A 19,207-nucleotide genomic window follows, 5' to 3' on the forward strand; every position below is an offset into this window, starting at 1 on the left:
GAACTGAACTGATTGATAAGGAGTGATGTTGAGCATCTTTTCATGTATATGTTAGCCATCTGTATATCTTCTTTGGAGAAATGTCTGTTTACTTCTTTGGCTCATTTTTTGGTTGGGTTGTTTATTTTTCTGGAATTGAGCTGCAGGAGATGCTTGTATATTTTTGAGATTCATTCTTCGTCAGTTGCTTCATTTCCTATTATTTTCTCCCATTTGAAGGCTGTATTTTCACCTTGCTTAGAGTTTCCTTTGTTGTGCAGAAGCTTTTAATTTTAATTAGGTCCCATTTGTTTATTTTTGCTTTTATTTCCAATATTCTGGGAGGTGGGTCATAGAGGATCCTTCTGTGATTTATGTCAGAGAGTGTTTTGCCTATGTTCTCCTCTAGGAGTTTTATAGTTTCTGGTCTTACATTTAGATCTTTAATCCTTTTTGAGTTTATTTTTGTGTATGGTGTTAGAAAGTGTTCTAGTTTCATTCTTTTACAAGTGGTTGACCAGTTTTCCCAGCACCACTTGTTAAAGAGATTGTCTTTTCTCCATTGTATATTCTTGCCTCCTTTGTCAAAGATAAGGTGTCCATAGGTGTGTGGATTTATTACTGGGCTTTCTATTTTGTTTCATTGATCAATATTTCTGTCTTTGTGCCAGTACCATACTGTTATTTGTGCTAATTAATAAGCTTCTTATAATATAGAATTCATGTACAGCACTTCACTGAATTCACTTAGTTTTATATGCATCTTTCCACAAAGATAAATATTGTAATTGATCTTTACAGCTGGCTTATAGCCCCAGGCAAAGAGATATCTCAAGAAAGAATGGTAAGAGAGGAATCCCTTGGGAAGAGTCACTGTCAGGCTTCAAAACTCACTTAATTTCCTTTGGATGTTACTTTTTTTCAACCTTCTCATAAGCCAGTGTTTCCAAAACTTGAATCAATTCAGATATTCTGTCAAAATTTGCCGTTTTCTATACTGTTAGTTTTTATAGCTTTCTTGCTTTTGATTTACCTTTTTGGTAATTTAGTTTTTTAAATTGATGTGAAACTTAAACACAATGAAATGCACAGATCTTAAGTGTAGAGTTTGATGAGTTTTTCTTAAGCATATAGACCCATGTAACTACCATTCCAGATTAAAATAGAAAACATTTTCATTACTGCCTAAAATTTTCCTAATCAAAGTTTTCAGATATAAATGTATTCTTTTGATGTGAGCTGCATTTTCAAATATAAATAAAATATATATTAATATATAAATTTGTCCATTTATCATTTTAAGTCATCAGTGGAAACCTTCATATAGAAAGTTCTGTTTGTGCTAATTTTAGTTTCCCTGAAAAACTCTGAGTCACTCTAAGGCAATGTTATCAAACTTCCTTCCAGGGGAGTGATTTTAAACAAGATATTCTGTAGTAACTTAAAAACTAAGCCTGCCCTTTAGGTTTCAAGCTTTACCTCTTTTATCTTAAATTAAAATCTATAGGAATTCTGTGGGATAACTATTAGTAGAAAGTATTAAAATCAGACAAAATGGATTAGTTGTTGATATCCATAACCTTTTATATATTTGTAAGAACAAGGAGTACTCTTGACTTAGAGTACCTCTTTTCTGATGTGGATGATTCTGTTTGTTTCTTAAATAGAAAAGCCTACTTTGGGACTTGTATATTTGCTTAACCCTTTTTCTGACTTGACTTTCAGTTTATGGATCTGATTTCAGCCAAACTGATATCCTGGTAGTTTTCTTAAGATGGTTGATGGGAGTGAGAGGAGTGGGGAATAGAGGGTAAGTGGGCATCAGAGTGCGTATAGCAGAGTGAACACCTCTTTGTTTTTGTTCCCTGGACAGAAGCTGACCACTTCCTAGAGTGAGGTACTGTTCTCCAAGCGGGCAGGTTGTCATTTAGCAGGCAGCTTACACAGGGCCGGTTTTCCGCCACGGGGCTGTGGGGTGCCTCTTGTTGCCATTTGGGGGTTGCAGGTCCCAAGAGTGCTTTGGGAGGTGGGAGTGGCAGGGTTTTCCTAAACTAGTGACCTGTCCCGGTGTACTGATTTACCTGAGAAGATTTAAAATCTAGTTAGGCAGTAAACAGAAATTCATCTCTATCAGTAATATCCTCTCAACTTCTAAGAATTGTTTTCATCCTAATTATTTTAAAATGTCTTCATTTATAATAATAGAAGATTGGCCTAATTTTTCTTTCTCTACATATGATGCCCATTTGAAAATTCACTCAAGGTATGTATTCACTTGGAATTCAAGTTTAGTAATACTTAAAATCCGGTGTCATAGATTCCAGAAATCCAAAACTTTTCAACCATAACTCTCCACATTTTCTATTCTGTAATTTAACTTTGAACCAGAAAGCAAAAAAAAAAAAAAAAAAAAGCTACAAAATGTGATTGCTCTTTTGTTAAGAAACATAAAGCTGTTCAAGTTGAGTCCTACTAATCACACGAAGAGCAAGTGTTGTCCTTTGCTATTTGGGACTGAAGGTTGTTATGCAGCTCTCTTCAGTTTTATTGGTTATATTCATTGCCAGAATAGTTCTTTCTCTTATCCAGAGACACATCTCCAACATCAAGCTACACACACACAATGAGTCTGGGTTTCTTCTCACCGTCACCTTCCTCATCCCATTCCATTAAAACCAAAAACCAGTATTACTAATCCATAGAAGTGTGGTTATTGATATACAATAGGAGTTTGAATAATTAGTATATTTTATAGATTCTAGCTATTGCCCTGAATATTAAAAATTATCTTTCTATGCCTAATGAAATAACTACTATTTTCTAATTGGCAAAGGAAAATTGTTATCACTGGAAGAAAATATGCCAGTGAAAATCAGTAAAGTTTACATATAACTTATTAGAATTAATCTATAATTTCAAATTTATAAACATTCGACCTCTGCCCACAGATCTTCAAATTTTATATTTATTTATATTTTGTTCATAGGTCTTTAAAAACCTATAAATTACTACTTTAAAATTCTTTAAAATATTACTAATTTGGGGGTGATATTTTTATTTTTGTTTATGTATTAATGCTTTCCATGCTTAGTTTCTCAGTCGTGTCCAACTCTTTGTGACCCCATGGACTGTAGCCTGAAAGTTCCTCTGTCCATGGGGATTTTCCTGGCAAGAATTCTAGAGTGGGTTGTCATGCGCCCTTCCTGGGGATCTTCCCAACTCAGGGATCAAAGCCAGGTCTCCCACATTGCAGGCAGATTCTTTACTGTCTGAGCCATCAGGGAAGCCAATGAATACTGGAGTGGGTAGCCTGTCCCTTCTCCAAGGGATCTTCCCGACCCAGGGATCGAACTGGGATCTCCTGCATTACAGGCGGCTTCTTTACCACCTGAGCTACCAGGGAAGCCCAAATGGAGATGATAATATCAATCTCAAGAAGGTACAGTAATACTGGAATGGGTAACCATTCCCTTCTCCAGGGGATCTTCCCAACCCAGGGATCGAACCCAGGTCTCTCAAATTTCAGGCGGATCCTTTACTGTCTGAGCTGCCAGGAAAGCCCAAATACTTTCACTTTGCTTCAAAAATAATTTTCTCTGTTATGAAATATGTATTTTAGGTACACATCCTAAATCTGTACTCCCCTACATGCTGGAAGCATGTCACCCAGATCAAACAAAAGGAGTTGTAGCTTCTACATTCTTCTATGAATCTAGGTGCAAGAATGTCTTTCGTTTCAAACTCTGGAATCCTCAGAGATCTGATTTAAAGACTTGGATCCAGACAAAATATTTTAAATAATCTTTTTTTAAAAATTATGCTACTCTGCAGTCTGTCTGTCCCTGTATAGGAGAGAGACAATCTTCCTTTCCATGTTGCTGAGGATAAAATGTTCAGAACACTTGACAGTGATCATGGGTCAGAGAATCAGACCACCTATCCTCACTAATCAAGTTAATGGAGAGAAAAATGGTAAAACCACTAATGAAGGTCTCAACATTTGTTCTTTAGTCCAGAAAAAAATGTAATATGTGTCCTATAATCACTGAATGTTCTCAGAACATCTGCTTTTTCGAATTTAATTGAAATAGGTAGATTCTAGAAAGTATTCCTGAGAAACCTTATCTTTTCCCAACATTCCTCTTGCTGAAATATCTAATGACTTAGAAAAAACTGTATAGAAATAGGAATTGTTTTCAACAGACTTGGATTTTTAGGCAGTGTCCAATTGCAGGGCAAATAGTCTAACTTACCAGCTTCATTCAGTCAGATTAACAGCTGACATAAGTTCTACTTTCTTCTGATTTCCATGGGACTCTTTCCTCCATGTTCCTATTAATCCTTCATGTTTTGAAGCTCTCTATAGATATAGTGCAATTTGTGTTGTTTTTTAAAAAAAAACTTCCTGAATTGCTATGTTCTACCTGTGGTATAGATAGATGGTCAAAGATTGTTAAAAAAAAATAATCGAGTGCAAGACTTGAAAATTTATCAGTGATGTATATAACCATTGGAGTTCCCTTGAGGTGTCTGGTACTTCTGTCCTCAACCAGGAGTGGGAGGTGTTAACAGCAGGACTTTTCTTGACTTCTGTCTAAGGTGGTCTAGCAGTCAACTTCTATTTTAGGGGGAAACATTGTCCCATGAATGCCAAAGAATTGATACTTTTGAACTGTGGTGTTGGAGAAGACTCTTGAGAGTCCCTTGGACTGCAAGGAAATCCAACCAGTCCATCCTAAAGGAAATCAGTCCTGAGCATTCATTGGAAGAACTGATGCTGAAGCTGAAACTCCAATACTTTGGCCACCTGATGTGAAGAACTGACTCATCTGAAGAGACCCTGATGCTGGGAAAGATTGAGGGCAGGAGAAGGGGACGACAGAGGATGAGATAGTTGGATGGCATCACTGACTCAGTGGACATGAGTTTGAGTAAACTCCAGGAGTTGGTGATGGACAGGGAGGCCTGGCGTGCTGCAGTCCATGGGGTCTCAAAGAGTCGGACATGACTGAGTGACTGAACTGAACTGAACTGATTCTCCCATGCCTCAGGTCACTGTTTGAGCATACACTCCAGTGTTTTCTCTGGTAAGCTCTTCATGCAGAGAAATCCACAGACCAGTAGTATGAACTTACACATGGCTGAAGAGAGTGCAAGGGACAGCTAGAGGTTGATAAATCATGTTGCCAGGGACTGGTCTCTGATACTGTCCAAACCTCACAGGAATACCCCTCTGCTGAAGACTGACCTGACTGAAGCATTGGTCATTGGCTGCCATCTATGTAAGAAACACCGATTTGTAGATGATCTGTTGAAATCATGCTTAAAATAAGACTAGAAAATGATCATTTCAACCTTCCCTTCTTTTCAAAGAAGTGTTAAAAACAAATATTCTCTGGGCCCGAAGACTTAACTTTATTATTTGTTCTCCCAAGGTACTCAGATTAAGTAATAACCATCATTTACAATGTTTCATGAAACCAGTTTTCATCCTATTCCAAGCATATATTTCCCAGAAGATTTACCAAAGGGGAATGAGAATATTGGCTTTTCCTTCTATATAATGACTTTTGACAGGAGTTTATGTACATTATTCAAGGTACAGATTCATTCTTCTGTCAAAATAGGCAGCTCTTTAGTGATTATTGACTGACAATTATTCTCAGAAGATTACAAAATGTATTTATGTATTCAGTGAGCATAAAATGCTGATCAAAACTTTACGCCCTCAGATTTAATACAGCTAACAAACTTGTTCTTCTCACTAAAGAGATTTTTAATTTCAGGACTTCCTTGGCAGGCCAGTGTTTACCACTTCATGCTCCCACTGCTCGTTCAATTGCTGATCATGGAACTAAGATCCCACATGCCATGTGGCCAAAAAAAAAAAAAGATATTTAATTTAGATGAGGAAATGGGCAATGTCAAGTCAGTTTTGCAGATTACATGAATCCGATATAAATAAAATTCTTATAGATTATTTGTCCTTTGCAATTAAAGGCAATTCTATCATTTGCCATTCTAGTTTGCAATCCTAATTATCATTAAATATATATTTTCCTTTTCAGTAAATGGCATATGTTCTGTATATATACACTTCTTTGTTTTACATCCAACAAGAAAAGAATTAATACTTGCTTTGTTTTTGTTAAAATCAATGATACTTACCTAGTAATATATTTGTTTGGATGGTATTAAAATCAATGATACTTACCTAGCAATATATTTGTTTGGATGGTGCCGGCTAGGTCAGTCACCTGAAGAGCTTATTTAAGTACGGATTCTGGGCTCCACCCCCAGACTATCTGATTTGGGGTGGTATATTTGCATTTCTAACAAGCTCTCAGGTGTTACTGATTCTGTCCTGTCATGGCTCTAGTTCTGAATAGCATTGGCTGGACAACATAGGTCAGTCAGCTTTGCAACACAGGAAGAGAAGGAGAAGACATGGAGTAGATAAAGTAGATCTTTCATATCTACTTGTAGTGGGTTGGATGGTAGCCTCCAAAAGATATGTCCACCAGGATCCTCAGAATGTGACCTTATTTGGAATAAGGATCTTTGCACATCCATTGGGTAAGGATTTTGAGATGAATTCATCTTGGTTAATGTGGGCCCTCCATCCAATGACAAGTGTTCTTATAAGAGACACACATCTATCCTTCAGAATAGTAAGAAAATAAACTTTTGGTACTTCACCAAATTTGTGGTAACTTGTTATGGCAGATTTGGAAAACTGATCTATGACCAAAGTCCAACCATATCAAAGTGCCAAGTACCCTCTGTCATATGGTTTAATGAAAAAGGAGACTCCTGACCAGGTAGACTAGTATAACAGTGAAATAGTGACTGCACATCACCTAATTTCTAAGCACTGTTGGATACTTTCTGGCATGTTATTTAATTTAATCTCCCCTCATATGCCTTGAGGTAGAAGGCTCATTTAGTTAGAAAATATTTAATAAATATTTTTATTTATTAAAAACAAAGGAAATAAAAATATCCTTATGCCAAGCTCTTGCTGGATGTTAGAGAGGTCAGTGACTCACTGAAGGTGACCTTGCTGGTAGGTGCCAGGGTCTAGATGAATCCTTTCAGATTCAATGCCTATCCCCATCCACTATACATCATCAAAGGCTAGAGGAAGAGGCACACTTCGGTTCAGTTCAGTTGCTCAGTCGTGTCTGACTCTTTGAGACCCCATGGACTGCAGTATGCCAGGCCCCCCGTCCATCACCAACTCCTGGAGTTAACTCAAACTCATGTCCATCAAGTCAGTGATGCCATCCAACCATCTCATCCTCTGTCGCCCCCTTCTCCTCCTGCCTTCAATTTTTTCCAGCATCAGGTCTTTCCAAATGAGTCAGTTCTTCTCATCAGGTGGCCAGAGTATTGGAGTTTCAGCTTCAGCATCAGTCCTTCCAATGAATGCTTAGGATTGATTTCCTTTAGGATGGACTGGTTGGATCTCCTTGCAGTCCAAGGGACTCTCAAGAGTCTTCTCCAACACCACAGTTCAAAAGCATCAATTCTTCAGTGCTCAGCTTTCTTTATGGTCCAAATCTCACAGCTATACATGACTACTGGAAAAACCAAAGAGGCAAGGGCATCTGAGGAGTGTTAAACAAAGTAGAGAGGAATTTATTATCACCAACACAACTCACCCTCATTTATGGAAGTTGTCTAGTAGTATTTCTCTCTACTAATACCTATAAAACACTTTTCACTTTGTTACCTATGGTTTTTCCAGTAGTCATATATGAATGTCACAGTTGGATCATAAAGAAAGTTGAGCACCAAAAAACGGATGCTTTTGCATTGTGATGCTGGAGAAGACTCCTGAAAATCCCTTTGAAAGTAAGGAGACCAAACCAGTCAATCCTAAAGGAAATTAACACTGAATATTCATTGGAAGGACTGATGCTACAGCTGAAGCTCCAATACTTTGGCCACTTGATGCACAGAACCAATTCATTGGGAAAGACTCTGATGCTGGGAAAGATTGAAGGCAGGAGGAGAAGGGGACAACAGAGGATGAGATGGTTGGATAGTATCACTGACTGAATGGACATGAGTTTGAGCAAACTCTGGGAGAGAGTGGAGGACAGCGGAGCCTGGTGTGCTACAGTTCATGAGGTTACAAAGAGTCTGACATGACTTTGCGGCTGAACAACAACCTTGTTACCTGAATTTCATTTCCACTTGTGACCACCACCCTTTCGCTTCATATTCAAATATGCATATAATGTGAGCTGATCCTAAATAGCAAGATAGAAATAAAGTGTTACAATGTCTTTGTGGATGTAGACCATTGATTTAAACAATAGTATTTTTATATGCTTTTTTTTTTTTTACCATATAAATATGTAAAGCAGTCTTGGAAAAGCTATATGAATATCATGTGTGAAAGTTGCCCAGTCATATTGGACTCTGCAACCCCGTGGGCTATATACAGTCCATGGAATTCTCCGGGCCAGAATACTGGAGTGGGTAGCCATTCCCTTCTCCAGGGGATCTTTCCAACCCAGGAATCGAATCTAGGTCTTCTGCATTGCAGGGAGATTCTTTACTGTCTGAACCACCAGGGACCTTGAGGTTAAGATCACAAAAAGAAGACCACTTAAATCTCTAGTATCATAATAATATGAACTTCCTAAATGTTTCATACAAACTTCCTTTGAGAGATTATTAAGATATAACTTTTTAATGAGAAATAAATTTAAATTATCCCATTTTACCTGTAAATTCTTCATCAGGTTTCTCCTTGTAATTCTGTTTCTCTGTGTATATTTTAAGGCTAAGAGTTTGGTATACACAGGTTAAGGACTGTTATATTTAGATGGTAGATTGTTTCTTTTAGCATTAAGGAATAACCCTTTTTATCTTTGATTATGCTTTTTGCCTTAACATCTGCTTTTTTCTAACAGTAGTATTGTTATACCAGGTTCCTTTTGTTATTAATCATTAATATATTCTGTCTCCTTTCTTTCAATTTTTCCAAGTCACTGCATTAAAAAATATTTTTACCTTTATTCTTGCCAGGAAGGTGTAACTTAATTTTAAACTATAAAACTCAGTGGTTTTTAATATACTAACAGTTGTACAGGCATTACTACTATCTGATTTCAGAACATTTTTTCATACTACCAAAAGAAAACCTGGTATTTGTTAGAAATCACTACTCATTTCCACATCCCACGGTCCTTGGCTATCAGTAATGTACTTCTGTGTCTGTAGATTTACCTTTTCTGGGCATTTCAAATAAGTGAAATCATTGAACATGTGGCCTTTTGTGTCTGACTTTTTTAACTTTTTACTTTGCATAATGATCTCAGGATTCATCCATGTTGTAGTATGTGTCAGTGGTTCATTATTTATAAAAGCAACATCATATGTCATTATATGGATAACCAGGCTTCCCCAGTGACTCAATGGTAAAGAATCTGCCTGCAATTCAGGAGATGCAGGAGATGAAGGTTCAATCTCTGTGTCAGGAAGATCCCCTAGAGGAGGACAGGGCAACCCGATCCAGTATTCTTGTCAGGAAGATCCCATGGCCAGAACAGCCTGGAAGGCTATGGTCCTTGGGGTCACAAAGAGTCAGACATGACTGAAGTGACTGAGTACACGTATGGATATACCACATATTCAGTTCAGTTCAGTCACTCAGTCATGTCCAACTCTTTGCGACCCCATGAATTGCAGCACGCCAGGCCTCCCTGTCCATCACCAACTCCTGGAGTTCACTCAGACTCATGTCCATCAAGTCAGTGATGCCATCCAGCCATCTCATCCTCTGTCGTCCCCTTGTCCTCTTGCCCCCAACCCCTCCCAGCATCAGAGTCTTTTCCAATGAGTCAACTCTTCGCATGAGGTGGCCAAAGTACTGGAGTTTCAGCTTTAGCATCATTCCTTCCAAAGAAATCCCAGGGCTGATCTTCAGAATGGACTGGTTGGATCTCCTTGCAGTCCAAGGGACTCTCAAGAGTCTTCTCCAATACCACAGTTCAAAAGCATATGGACATTTAAATTCTTTCTCCTTTTGGACTATCATGAATAATGCTATTATTCACATTTATAGTTTCATAGTTATGACCAGACACAATCTTTTACATGTGTATATGATTCATTTATGTTGGGTATATACCTCGGAGTGGAATTGCTAGATCATAGGGTAACTCTACACTTAACATATTGAAGAATTATCACACTGTATTCCACAATGGCTCCCCCATTCTACATTCCCACCAGCAGTGTATGAGGGTTCCCATTTTCCCACCACCTTCTTGTCTTTGCTGAGACATTAAGACCCCATCCCAAGTCCCTTTGGCCCTTTCCTGATACAGATTCCCTGGAGGCCTTCCACATGTCAGTTCCTAACATACAGATTTACATTCCACATGTTTCTGGCCTTTGAATATTTCTTTCTTTCTTTAAAGATCATAAGTGTATTAAAATTTAAAAGTTGTCTTACTTAATGTTTTTGTATGTTTGTAAAATGAGGAAGGGAGAGTCTATATAAGGGTAGACATTTGTATAGGATCAGTCAACTGTTCCTGGAAGTTGAGCAGGTGAGTGCAATTACAGCAATTGTTGACTTGGAATTACAGGTGTGTTTACAGCTGGGAGCCAGAGTTTCTCTTCGGGGCTAAATTACTCAGACTGTATGCTGCTGCTGCTAAGTCACTTCAGTCGTGTCCGACTCTGTGCAACCTCATGGACTGCAGCCTACCAGGCTCCTCCGTCCATGGGATTTTCCAGGCAAGAGTACTGGAGTGGGGTGCCATTGCCTTCTCCGACTCAGACTGTGTAGGATCCATTATTATGCTGAGCTCATCATATCCCACATGAACTAACACATCTTTTTGTTAATGGTTATCTTTTTACAGGTGCAAATTTCCAAAAATAACACTGAAAAGAAAAATCCCAAATTTAGAAAAAGGAAAAGGTATGTTTTTTTTAATGAAAAATTATTATGATAAAATATATATATGGTTTAATTTTTATATGACATTTCCCCTGATTCTTTTTTTAATTTATTTATTTTAATTGGAGGCTAATTACTTTACAATATTGTAGTGGTTTTGCCATACATTGACATGAATCAGCCATGGGTGTACATGTGTTCCCCATCCTGAACCCCCCTCCCACCTCCCTCCCCATCCCATCCCTCAGGGTCATCCCAGTGCACCAGCCCTGAGCACCCTGTCTCACGCATTGAACCTGGACTGGCGATCGATTTCACATATAATATACATGTTTTGATGCTATTCTCTCAAATCATCCCATCCTCGCCTTCTCCCACAGAGTCCAAAAGTCTGTTCTTTATGTCTGTATCTCTTTTGCTGTCTCGCATATAGGGTCATCATTACCATCTTTCTAAATTCCATATATATGCATTAATATACAGTATTGGTGTTTTTATTTCTGACTGACTTCACTCTGTATAATAGGCTCCAGTTTCATCCACCTCATTAGAACTGATTCAAATGCATTCTTTTATGTACCACAGCCTTCTTATCCATTTGTCTCCCGATGGACATCTAGGTTGCTTCCATGTCCTGGCTATTATAAACTGTGCTGCGATGAACATTGGGGTACACGTGTCTCTTTCAATTCTGGTTTCCTCGGTGTGTATGCCCAGCAGAGAGATTGCTGGGTCGTATGGCAGTTCTATTTCCAGTTTTTTGAGGAATCCCCACACTGTTCTCCATGGTGGCTGTACTAGTTTGCATTCCCACCAACAGTGTTAAGAGGGTTCCCTTTTCTCCACACCCTCTCCATCATTTATTGCTTGTAGACTTTTGGATCACAGCCATTCTGACTGGCATGAGATGGTACCTCATTGTGGTTTTGATTTGCATTTCTCTGATAATGAGTGATGTTGAGCATCTTTTCATGTGTCTGTTAGCCATCTGTATGTCTTCTTTGGAGAAATGTCTGTTTAGTTCTTTGGCCCATTTTTTGATTGGGTCATTTATTTTTCTGGAATTGAGCTGCAGGAGATCCTTGTATATTTTTGAGATTAATTCTTTGTCAGTTGCTTCATTTGCTATTATTTCCTCCCATTTGAAGGCTGTCTTTTCACCTTGCTTAGAGTTTCCTTTGTTGTGCAAAAGGTTTTAAGTTTACTTAGGTCCCATTTGTTTATTTTTGCTTTTATTTCCATTACTCTGGGAGGTGGGTCATAGAGGATCCTGCTGTGATTTATGTCAGACAGTGTTTTGCCTGTGTTTTCCTCTAGGAGTTTTATAGTTTCTGGTCTTTTTTTTTTTTTTTAGTTTCTGGTCTTACATTTAGATCTTTAATCCATTTTGAGTTTATTTTTGTGTATGGTGTTAGAAAGTGTTCTAGTTTCATTCTTTTACAAGTGGTTGACCAGTTTTTCCAACACCACTTGTTAAAGAGATTGTCTTTTCTCCATTGTATATTCTTGCCTCCTTTGTCAAAGATAAGGTGTCCATAGGTGCATGGATTTATCTCTGGGCTTTCTATTTTGTTCCATTGATCTATTTTTCTGTCTTTGTGCCAATACTGTACTATTTTGATGACTGTAGCTTTGTAGTATAGTCTGAAGTCAGGAAGGTTGATTCCTCCAGTTCCATTCTTTTTTCTCAAGATTATTTTGGCTATTCAAGGTTTTTTGTATTTCCATACAAATTGTGAAATTATTTGTTCTAGTTCTCTGAAAAATACCATTGGTAGCTTGATAGGGATTGCATTGAATCTATAGATTGCTTTGAGTAGTATACTCATTTTCACTGTATTGATTCTTCCACTCCATGAACATGGTATATTTCTCCATCTATTAGTGTCCTCTTTGATTTCTTTCACCAGTGTTTTATAGTTTTCTATATATAGGTCTTTTGTTTCTTTAGGTAGATTTATCCCTAAGTATTTTATTCTTTTCATTGCAATGGTGAATGGAATTGTTTCCTTAATTTCTCTTTCTTTCCTCTCATTGTTAGTGTATAGGAATGCAAGGGATTTCCGTGTGTTAATTTTATATCCTGCAACTTTACTATATTCATTGATTAGCTCTAGTAATTTTCTGGTGGAGTCTAGGGTTTTCTATGTAGAGGATCATGTCATCTGCAAACAGTGAGAGTTTTACTTCTTCTTTTCCAATCTGGATTCCTTTAGTTTCTTTTTCTTTTCTAATTGCTGTGGCCCAAACTTCCAAAACTATGTTGAATAGTAGTGGTGAGAATGGGCACCCTTGTCTTGTTCCTGACTTTGGGAGAAGTGCCTTCAAATTTTCACCATTGAGAATAATGTTTGCTGTGGGTTTATCATATATGGCTTTTATTATGTTGAGCTATGTTCCTTCTATGCCTGCTTTCTGGAGGGTTTTTATCATAAATAGATGTTGAATTTTGTCAAAGACTTTCTCTGCATCTATTGAGATAATCATATGGTTTTTATCTTTCAATTCATTAATGTGGTGCATCACATTGATTGATTTGCAAATGTTGAAGAATCCTTGCATCCCTGGGATAAAGCCCACTTGGTCATGATGTGTGATCTTTTTGATAAGTTGTTGGATTCTGTTTGCTAGAATTTTGTTAAGGATTTTTTGCATCTATGTTCATCAGTGATATTGGCCTGTAGTTTTCTTTTTTTGTGGCATCTTTGTCAGGTTTTGGTATTAGGGTGATGGTGGCCTCATAGAATGAGTTTGGAAGTTTACCTTCCTCTTCCCCTGATTCTTGATTCTGTTTCTCTAGGGAACTATGTTCTAAATTTTCTAAAAGAATTAATAATATAAGTAGTATTCTTAGAAGTATGGAGAAAGTTTTATGTTTGTACAGATGTATTGAACTGTAAGTTTCAAAGATTAATATCATGTGAGTGACCAGATGAGAAACAGGTTTTAAATTTAAACATAGGTAGTACAAACCAGAAACAAGGTTGTATAATAAGTCATGGATAACAAGTTTTAGTGTTTATCATTGAACCAATTGCATAGGTTTTTTATTTTTTTATTGAATGGTAAGCAGTGCTTTGTGAAAAGGAGTCCTACTTAAAGACTGGCTTGATATGATAGTCCTTCTTTTCTTTTTTGTCCTTTTTCTGAAGATGAATAATTGCATTTTATAAAGGACTTTCACTTCCTAATCTCAGTTACCCTTCACAGTAACCCTATCAAATAAGTATGAAGTGTATCATAATTATGCCCATTTAAAAGATAAAGAATTTATGGCTTAAAGAAGTTACGTGACTTTCTTAGGATCTTCTGGTTAGAGAAGATGTGCCTGAACAAATGTTTTCTGACTCTAAATCATCAGTACAGTATACTGGGAAAAGCATGGATTTTGCAGTTTGACAGAATTCATTTCTGTCATTTTCAACCATTTTCCTATGTTGTCAAATTTCTCAATCTCTCAGGGCCTCAGTTTCTTCATAAAATGAGAGTAACAATAACTTAGTAGGTTTTTGGAGGGAGGATTATATGAAATAGGCTATGTAAAGTGCTGGGTAGCTTGTTAGTATGGAGAAGGCAATGGCACCCACTCCAGTACTCTTGCTTGGAAAATCCCATGGATGGAGGAGCCTGGTAGGCTGCAGTCCATGGGGTCGCTGAGGGTCGGACATGACTGAGCGACTTCACTTTCACTTTTCACTTTCATGCATTGGAGAAGGAAATGGCAACCCACTCCAGTGTTCTTGCCTGGAGAATCCCAGGGACAAGGCATCCTGGTGGGCTGCCGTCTATGGGGTCGCAGAGTCGGACACGACTGAAGTGACTCAGCAGCAGCAGCAGCAGCAGCAGCTTGTTAGTACTTCTCACCTAGTGAGAGCTCAAATCAATATTATTCCCCTTTGGGTTTTCACTGCCCTTCTTACTGTGTAAAACAACCCTGAAAAAAGATACTTCAAGGTAAGAAATGTATATTCATAATTTACTGTTACCAGTATTCATGAATGATCATTTAAATATACATGCTTGTTCTTAAAAAGTAAATCTGTCAAATTCTTTTTCCAGGAAAGCTGTTTTAAAATCCTCTTTTGAAAATGTTTGTTCAGATGATGCCTTATCAAAGGAAAACATGGGTATGTGAAGGCCTGTCTTGCTTTTAGTTCTTTTACCTATATTTAATTCCACCAAACGTAATTGTAGTCCTTTGAAGAAAACAAAATGTACATGTATATGTATATGAGAAACATTAGTGGCGTTCTGGTATTAATTTACATACTAGGGCTTTTCCATTGTCTTTAAATTTCTATCCTCTCAAATTAAATTTTGTCTGGCTTTGTCATATGTTTGATTTTTTTTTTTAAATAAAGCACTAGCAGTTATAGGAGGAAATACCAACATCAGTACATTTCAGTCTAGAATTCTCTATTCTACATTTAGTCAGGGCTGCCAAAGGAGGGAAGAAAAGCAGAGCCTGGTGCTCCCAGCTCAACTTGTTGTCGTGGGTGCTAGAGCACTGTAAGGAGAAGGTGGCCTGTAGGGGGAAAAGCTTTTCTTTCAGAAGCACTTTACTCTTTCTACATTTTCCTTGGTCTTGAAAAGAGGCACATGCTTGTTTGCAAGGTGGAACTTCGGCAGCCACACAAAGAGGTATCATAGCCGATTAAACCCAGAGAAGCTTTTGGTCCTCACTTCCTCTCCTGTAGCCACTCCCACATCCTATGGGGCTAAATGCGCCATTTGTACAGTCTCATGGAACGGAAGGAAGGACAGAGTGGTTATTTTATATCTTCCTTTCCTCTCCTAAACCACTACAGAATTCTGTTGCTCTCCTCTTAAACTTACTGCTCCTGCTTTCCTGCTAATTAAGGTACCTCCTTTTTTGCAGAGGGAGTGCAGCTCTGTTCCTTTGCCTCACATGATCAGCTCACATATTCCTGTAGAAACAAAAGTCACTTTATCCCTAGAGTGAGTTCCCAGTAGGTGACCCTGACACCACAGCTGGATCATCCTCCCCTCCAACTGGCACAGGATCCTTCAGGAGAGATCCTAGGGCACCAGGGATCCAGGGACCAGAAGTGACTGCCCGGTTAGTAGTTTCCCTGCTGCCTGGCTCTGAAAGCCTCAGTAGCTCACTGGTCTGTGTCTCACTCCTCCAGTGCCATTTGAACTGAAGAGCAGAGCCATCTCATCTTCTATGTTCTCTGTCCACTTCCTGAAAGAGGGATGCTTTTTCAGTAGTTTGCATCCTCTTCAAATTCTTTATTCACTACTCATATTTCTGTGGCTTCCTTGATCCAGGTCTCTGATGTCTCTCATTTCTTCTTAGCTTAAGGTAGGATCAGTCCTAGATCAGACAACAGAGAAAAATGATAGCATCTGACTCTTGAGTCTCAGCTCCACTTTGAGGCCCTCCTTTACACTCTGGGTGCTCATGTCTCCCCTTTGTCCTCTGCCCCAGCTGTGATGTGCCCTCTTGGCTTCATGCTCTGCAGTTGCTTCTCTCTCCCTTAGTTTGAGATCTCAGGGAGAGTCAAGTACATGCAACTACCCTACCTTTTCAGACATCAGTTTCTTCATCTGAAATAAAGAAAATGCAAGAGAAACTGTCTTATCCAAGAGAGAGAGGACTGTTTCTGGAAAACAACAGAAAAAGTTGAGGAATCATTAAATAAATGATTAAACTGTGTGTTCATGGGTGTGTAAAGATTTAATCTCATGCTGGGGTGGGAGATAAATTATGAGTTTGGGGTTAACATATATACACTACTGTATCTGAAATAGATAAACAAGGGCCTACTGTATAGCACAGGGAACTGTACTCAATATTTTGTAATATTTTCTAATAACTTATAATGGAAAAGAATCTGAGAAAGTATATATATGTGTATGTGTGTATAACTGAATCACTGCTGTACACCCGAAACTAACACAACATTGTAAATTTACTACAATTTTGAAAATGGTTATAAAAAAGGATTTGATCTAAGAAATAACTATTTGTGAAGTATGTCTGTATTTTTGGGGAAATTGCTACCAGAAATATCTTGTATTATGTTTGATTGTCCCTGTAACCCATTTTCTTTCAGTGTTTAGGGACCAAAAACATCCATCTATGATGGTGAAATAATAATAGAATAATAATGATGATAATGATAAACTACACCTGTAACAGTTACTGTGTCTTCACTTTTCTAAACATTTCATATATATTAGTTTAATCCTCACAAGATCTGTATGAGATGAATAAGGTATATTTTATTATAATTCCTATGGTATCAGTGGAGAAACAGAAGCACTTAATAGGTTATATGCCTTTTCTAAGGTCACATAGCTTCTTAAAATTAATCAAAGTTTGCAGCTATTTCCTTGGTTGCTTTAGCAGAAGTTTAAAGCTAAATTTATGGTTTTTCAGTGTGGCTCAGTGGTAAAGAATCCGCCTGCCAATGCAGGAGACACGAGTTGGATCCCTGGGTCAGGAAGATTCCCTGGAGTAGGAAATGGCAACTTACTCCTGTATTCTTGCCTGGAATTTCCCATGGACAGAGGAGGATGACAGGCTGCAGTCCATGGGGTCACAAAGAGTCAGACATGCCTGACCACACATGCAGTCACAGTCACATACAGCACTGCTAGTTTGTCAAAGCATCTTTTTAAAATGTAATTATTGCCCTTCATATCCCCCTTAATGAAGAGATTTTTTACTTCTCTTATTTTTAGTCTTTGAGCTTTGTCACTTGTTTTATTGTATCAGTGTTGTCTGTTGGTAAATACCTCATTTCTCTTTGTGGAGTAGGCAGTCTATAAAAGTTTTAATAAAAGATTAACATATCATCAGTATCAGTTGAGTCACTCAGTTGTGTTTGACTCTTTGCAACCCCATGGACTGCAGCAGGCCAGGCTTCCTTGTCCATCACCAACTCCTGGAGCTTGATTAAACTCACGTCAATTGAGTCGGTGATGCCATCCAACCATCTCATCCTCTGTCGTCCCCTTCTCCTCCTATATTGACATATAACCCTGGATTAGTTAACAGTCTACTAACATTCATGAGTAAATTAGCAAGGGATGTGTTCATCATCCACCTGGGACAGGTGAGCATGGCAGAGAATGGCTGATACAGAAAAGGTCTGGATGATGTCTGGATGAGCCAGGCAGGAGGTGAAGGCCTTAGGCCTGGGTGGGGGCAGAAGGCTGACAGGGGAGAAGGGTGCTGTCTTGCTATTGAAGGCAGACTTGGCCTGCCTGGTCTGGGTTGGAAGTTATCTTTATCCTCTGGGCCCTCCTGCCCGCCATGTCTGTTTGTTCTAGGTAGGCACCTTCTTCTTCATTCACTTGAGCCTGTAGTTCCCTCATCTCTACATTTACATCCTAAGCTGATAGAAGAGGCTTTGTGGTTCAGTTCGGTTCAGTTCAGTCACTTAGTCGTGTCCGACTCTCCGCGACCAAACAAATCAAAACCAAGTGCTTTTTCCTCCTCTTCACCTTCCTCCTCTAGAAGAATGGCTTCAATATTTCAACATTGAAATGGCCCTGAAAATTTAAGATGCTGTTTTTCAGTGCCAAGTTTGAAGTAACTGAACCAGTGGCCTCTTTATATAAAAGAGGAAATAGCTTCTTTAAACGTTTAATAGAGAAGTAGAGAATAAAGAAAACTTCCTAAATATATTATACATTGAAGGATTTTTCTAAAATAGTGACTGATTTATTGAGATAAACAGTAAGTTATTTCTTACCAGGAATGAAAAACCAGCACTAATTTATTTTATAAAAATTCATTTTAAAAAGCCAGATTCATACTTCAGTGGGAAAGATACCTTTTTTCTTTTTTCTTTATTTTTTTTCTCCCACTTTCTCTGAGTGATAGAGCAACTATAATGGTACCACTTTACTCTCGACAACAAATTGAAGCAAGTCAGGAAAACTACCAGATAATCAGGATTGATAGAAGATGATTGGTCATGCAGTCAGCACAGACCTGCATTCTGTCTGTATCTTTGGAGATCATTGACCAATTTTGATAACCTTGTTTGCAGATTACAGTAACTGCAATTTCTGAGAATTATTTTTGGACTCTCTGTGTTTGCAGTATTAGGAATACCTTTTAGAAAAGCAAGCCTCGTGTTCTGAAAGCAGAATTTGACATCATCAAGTTGGTGTTATGAACCCTACTTGATTTACGAAGCCATCCATTACTTTGTCTACCCTTTGATCGAAAGGCAGTATACATGTTTTTCCAGATCACTTGAAAACAGAGAGCCTGCAATGGCACTCGGCAGTGACATTCATTATCATAAATTGACTGTATTT

The 19,207-nt window shown here is 38.1% G+C and overlaps 1 protein-coding gene across 1 annotated transcript in view; it reads left to right on the forward strand.

The window, feature by feature from the left end:
- The window catches only part of ZCWPW2 (zinc finger CW-type and PWWP domain containing 2), an 81,018-nt gene that overhangs the window by 54,928 nt on the left and 6,883 nt on the right, over window positions 1-19,207 (forward strand). The window contains exons 6-7 of the mRNA XM_070360033.1: window positions 10,869-10,927; window positions 14,966-15,033. Coding sequence (XP_070216134.1) covers window positions 10,869-10,927; window positions 14,966-15,033 — 127 coding nt within the window. The remainder of the gene's footprint in view (window positions 1-10,868; window positions 10,928-14,965; window positions 15,034-19,207) is intronic.

Source organism: Bos mutus, chromosome 22 (genome assembly GCF_027580195.1).
Source record: "Bos mutus isolate GX-2022 chromosome 22, NWIPB_WYAK_1.1, whole genome shotgun sequence".
In the NCBI taxonomy this organism is placed as follows: domain Eukaryota; kingdom Metazoa; phylum Chordata; class Mammalia; order Artiodactyla; family Bovidae; genus Bos; species Bos mutus.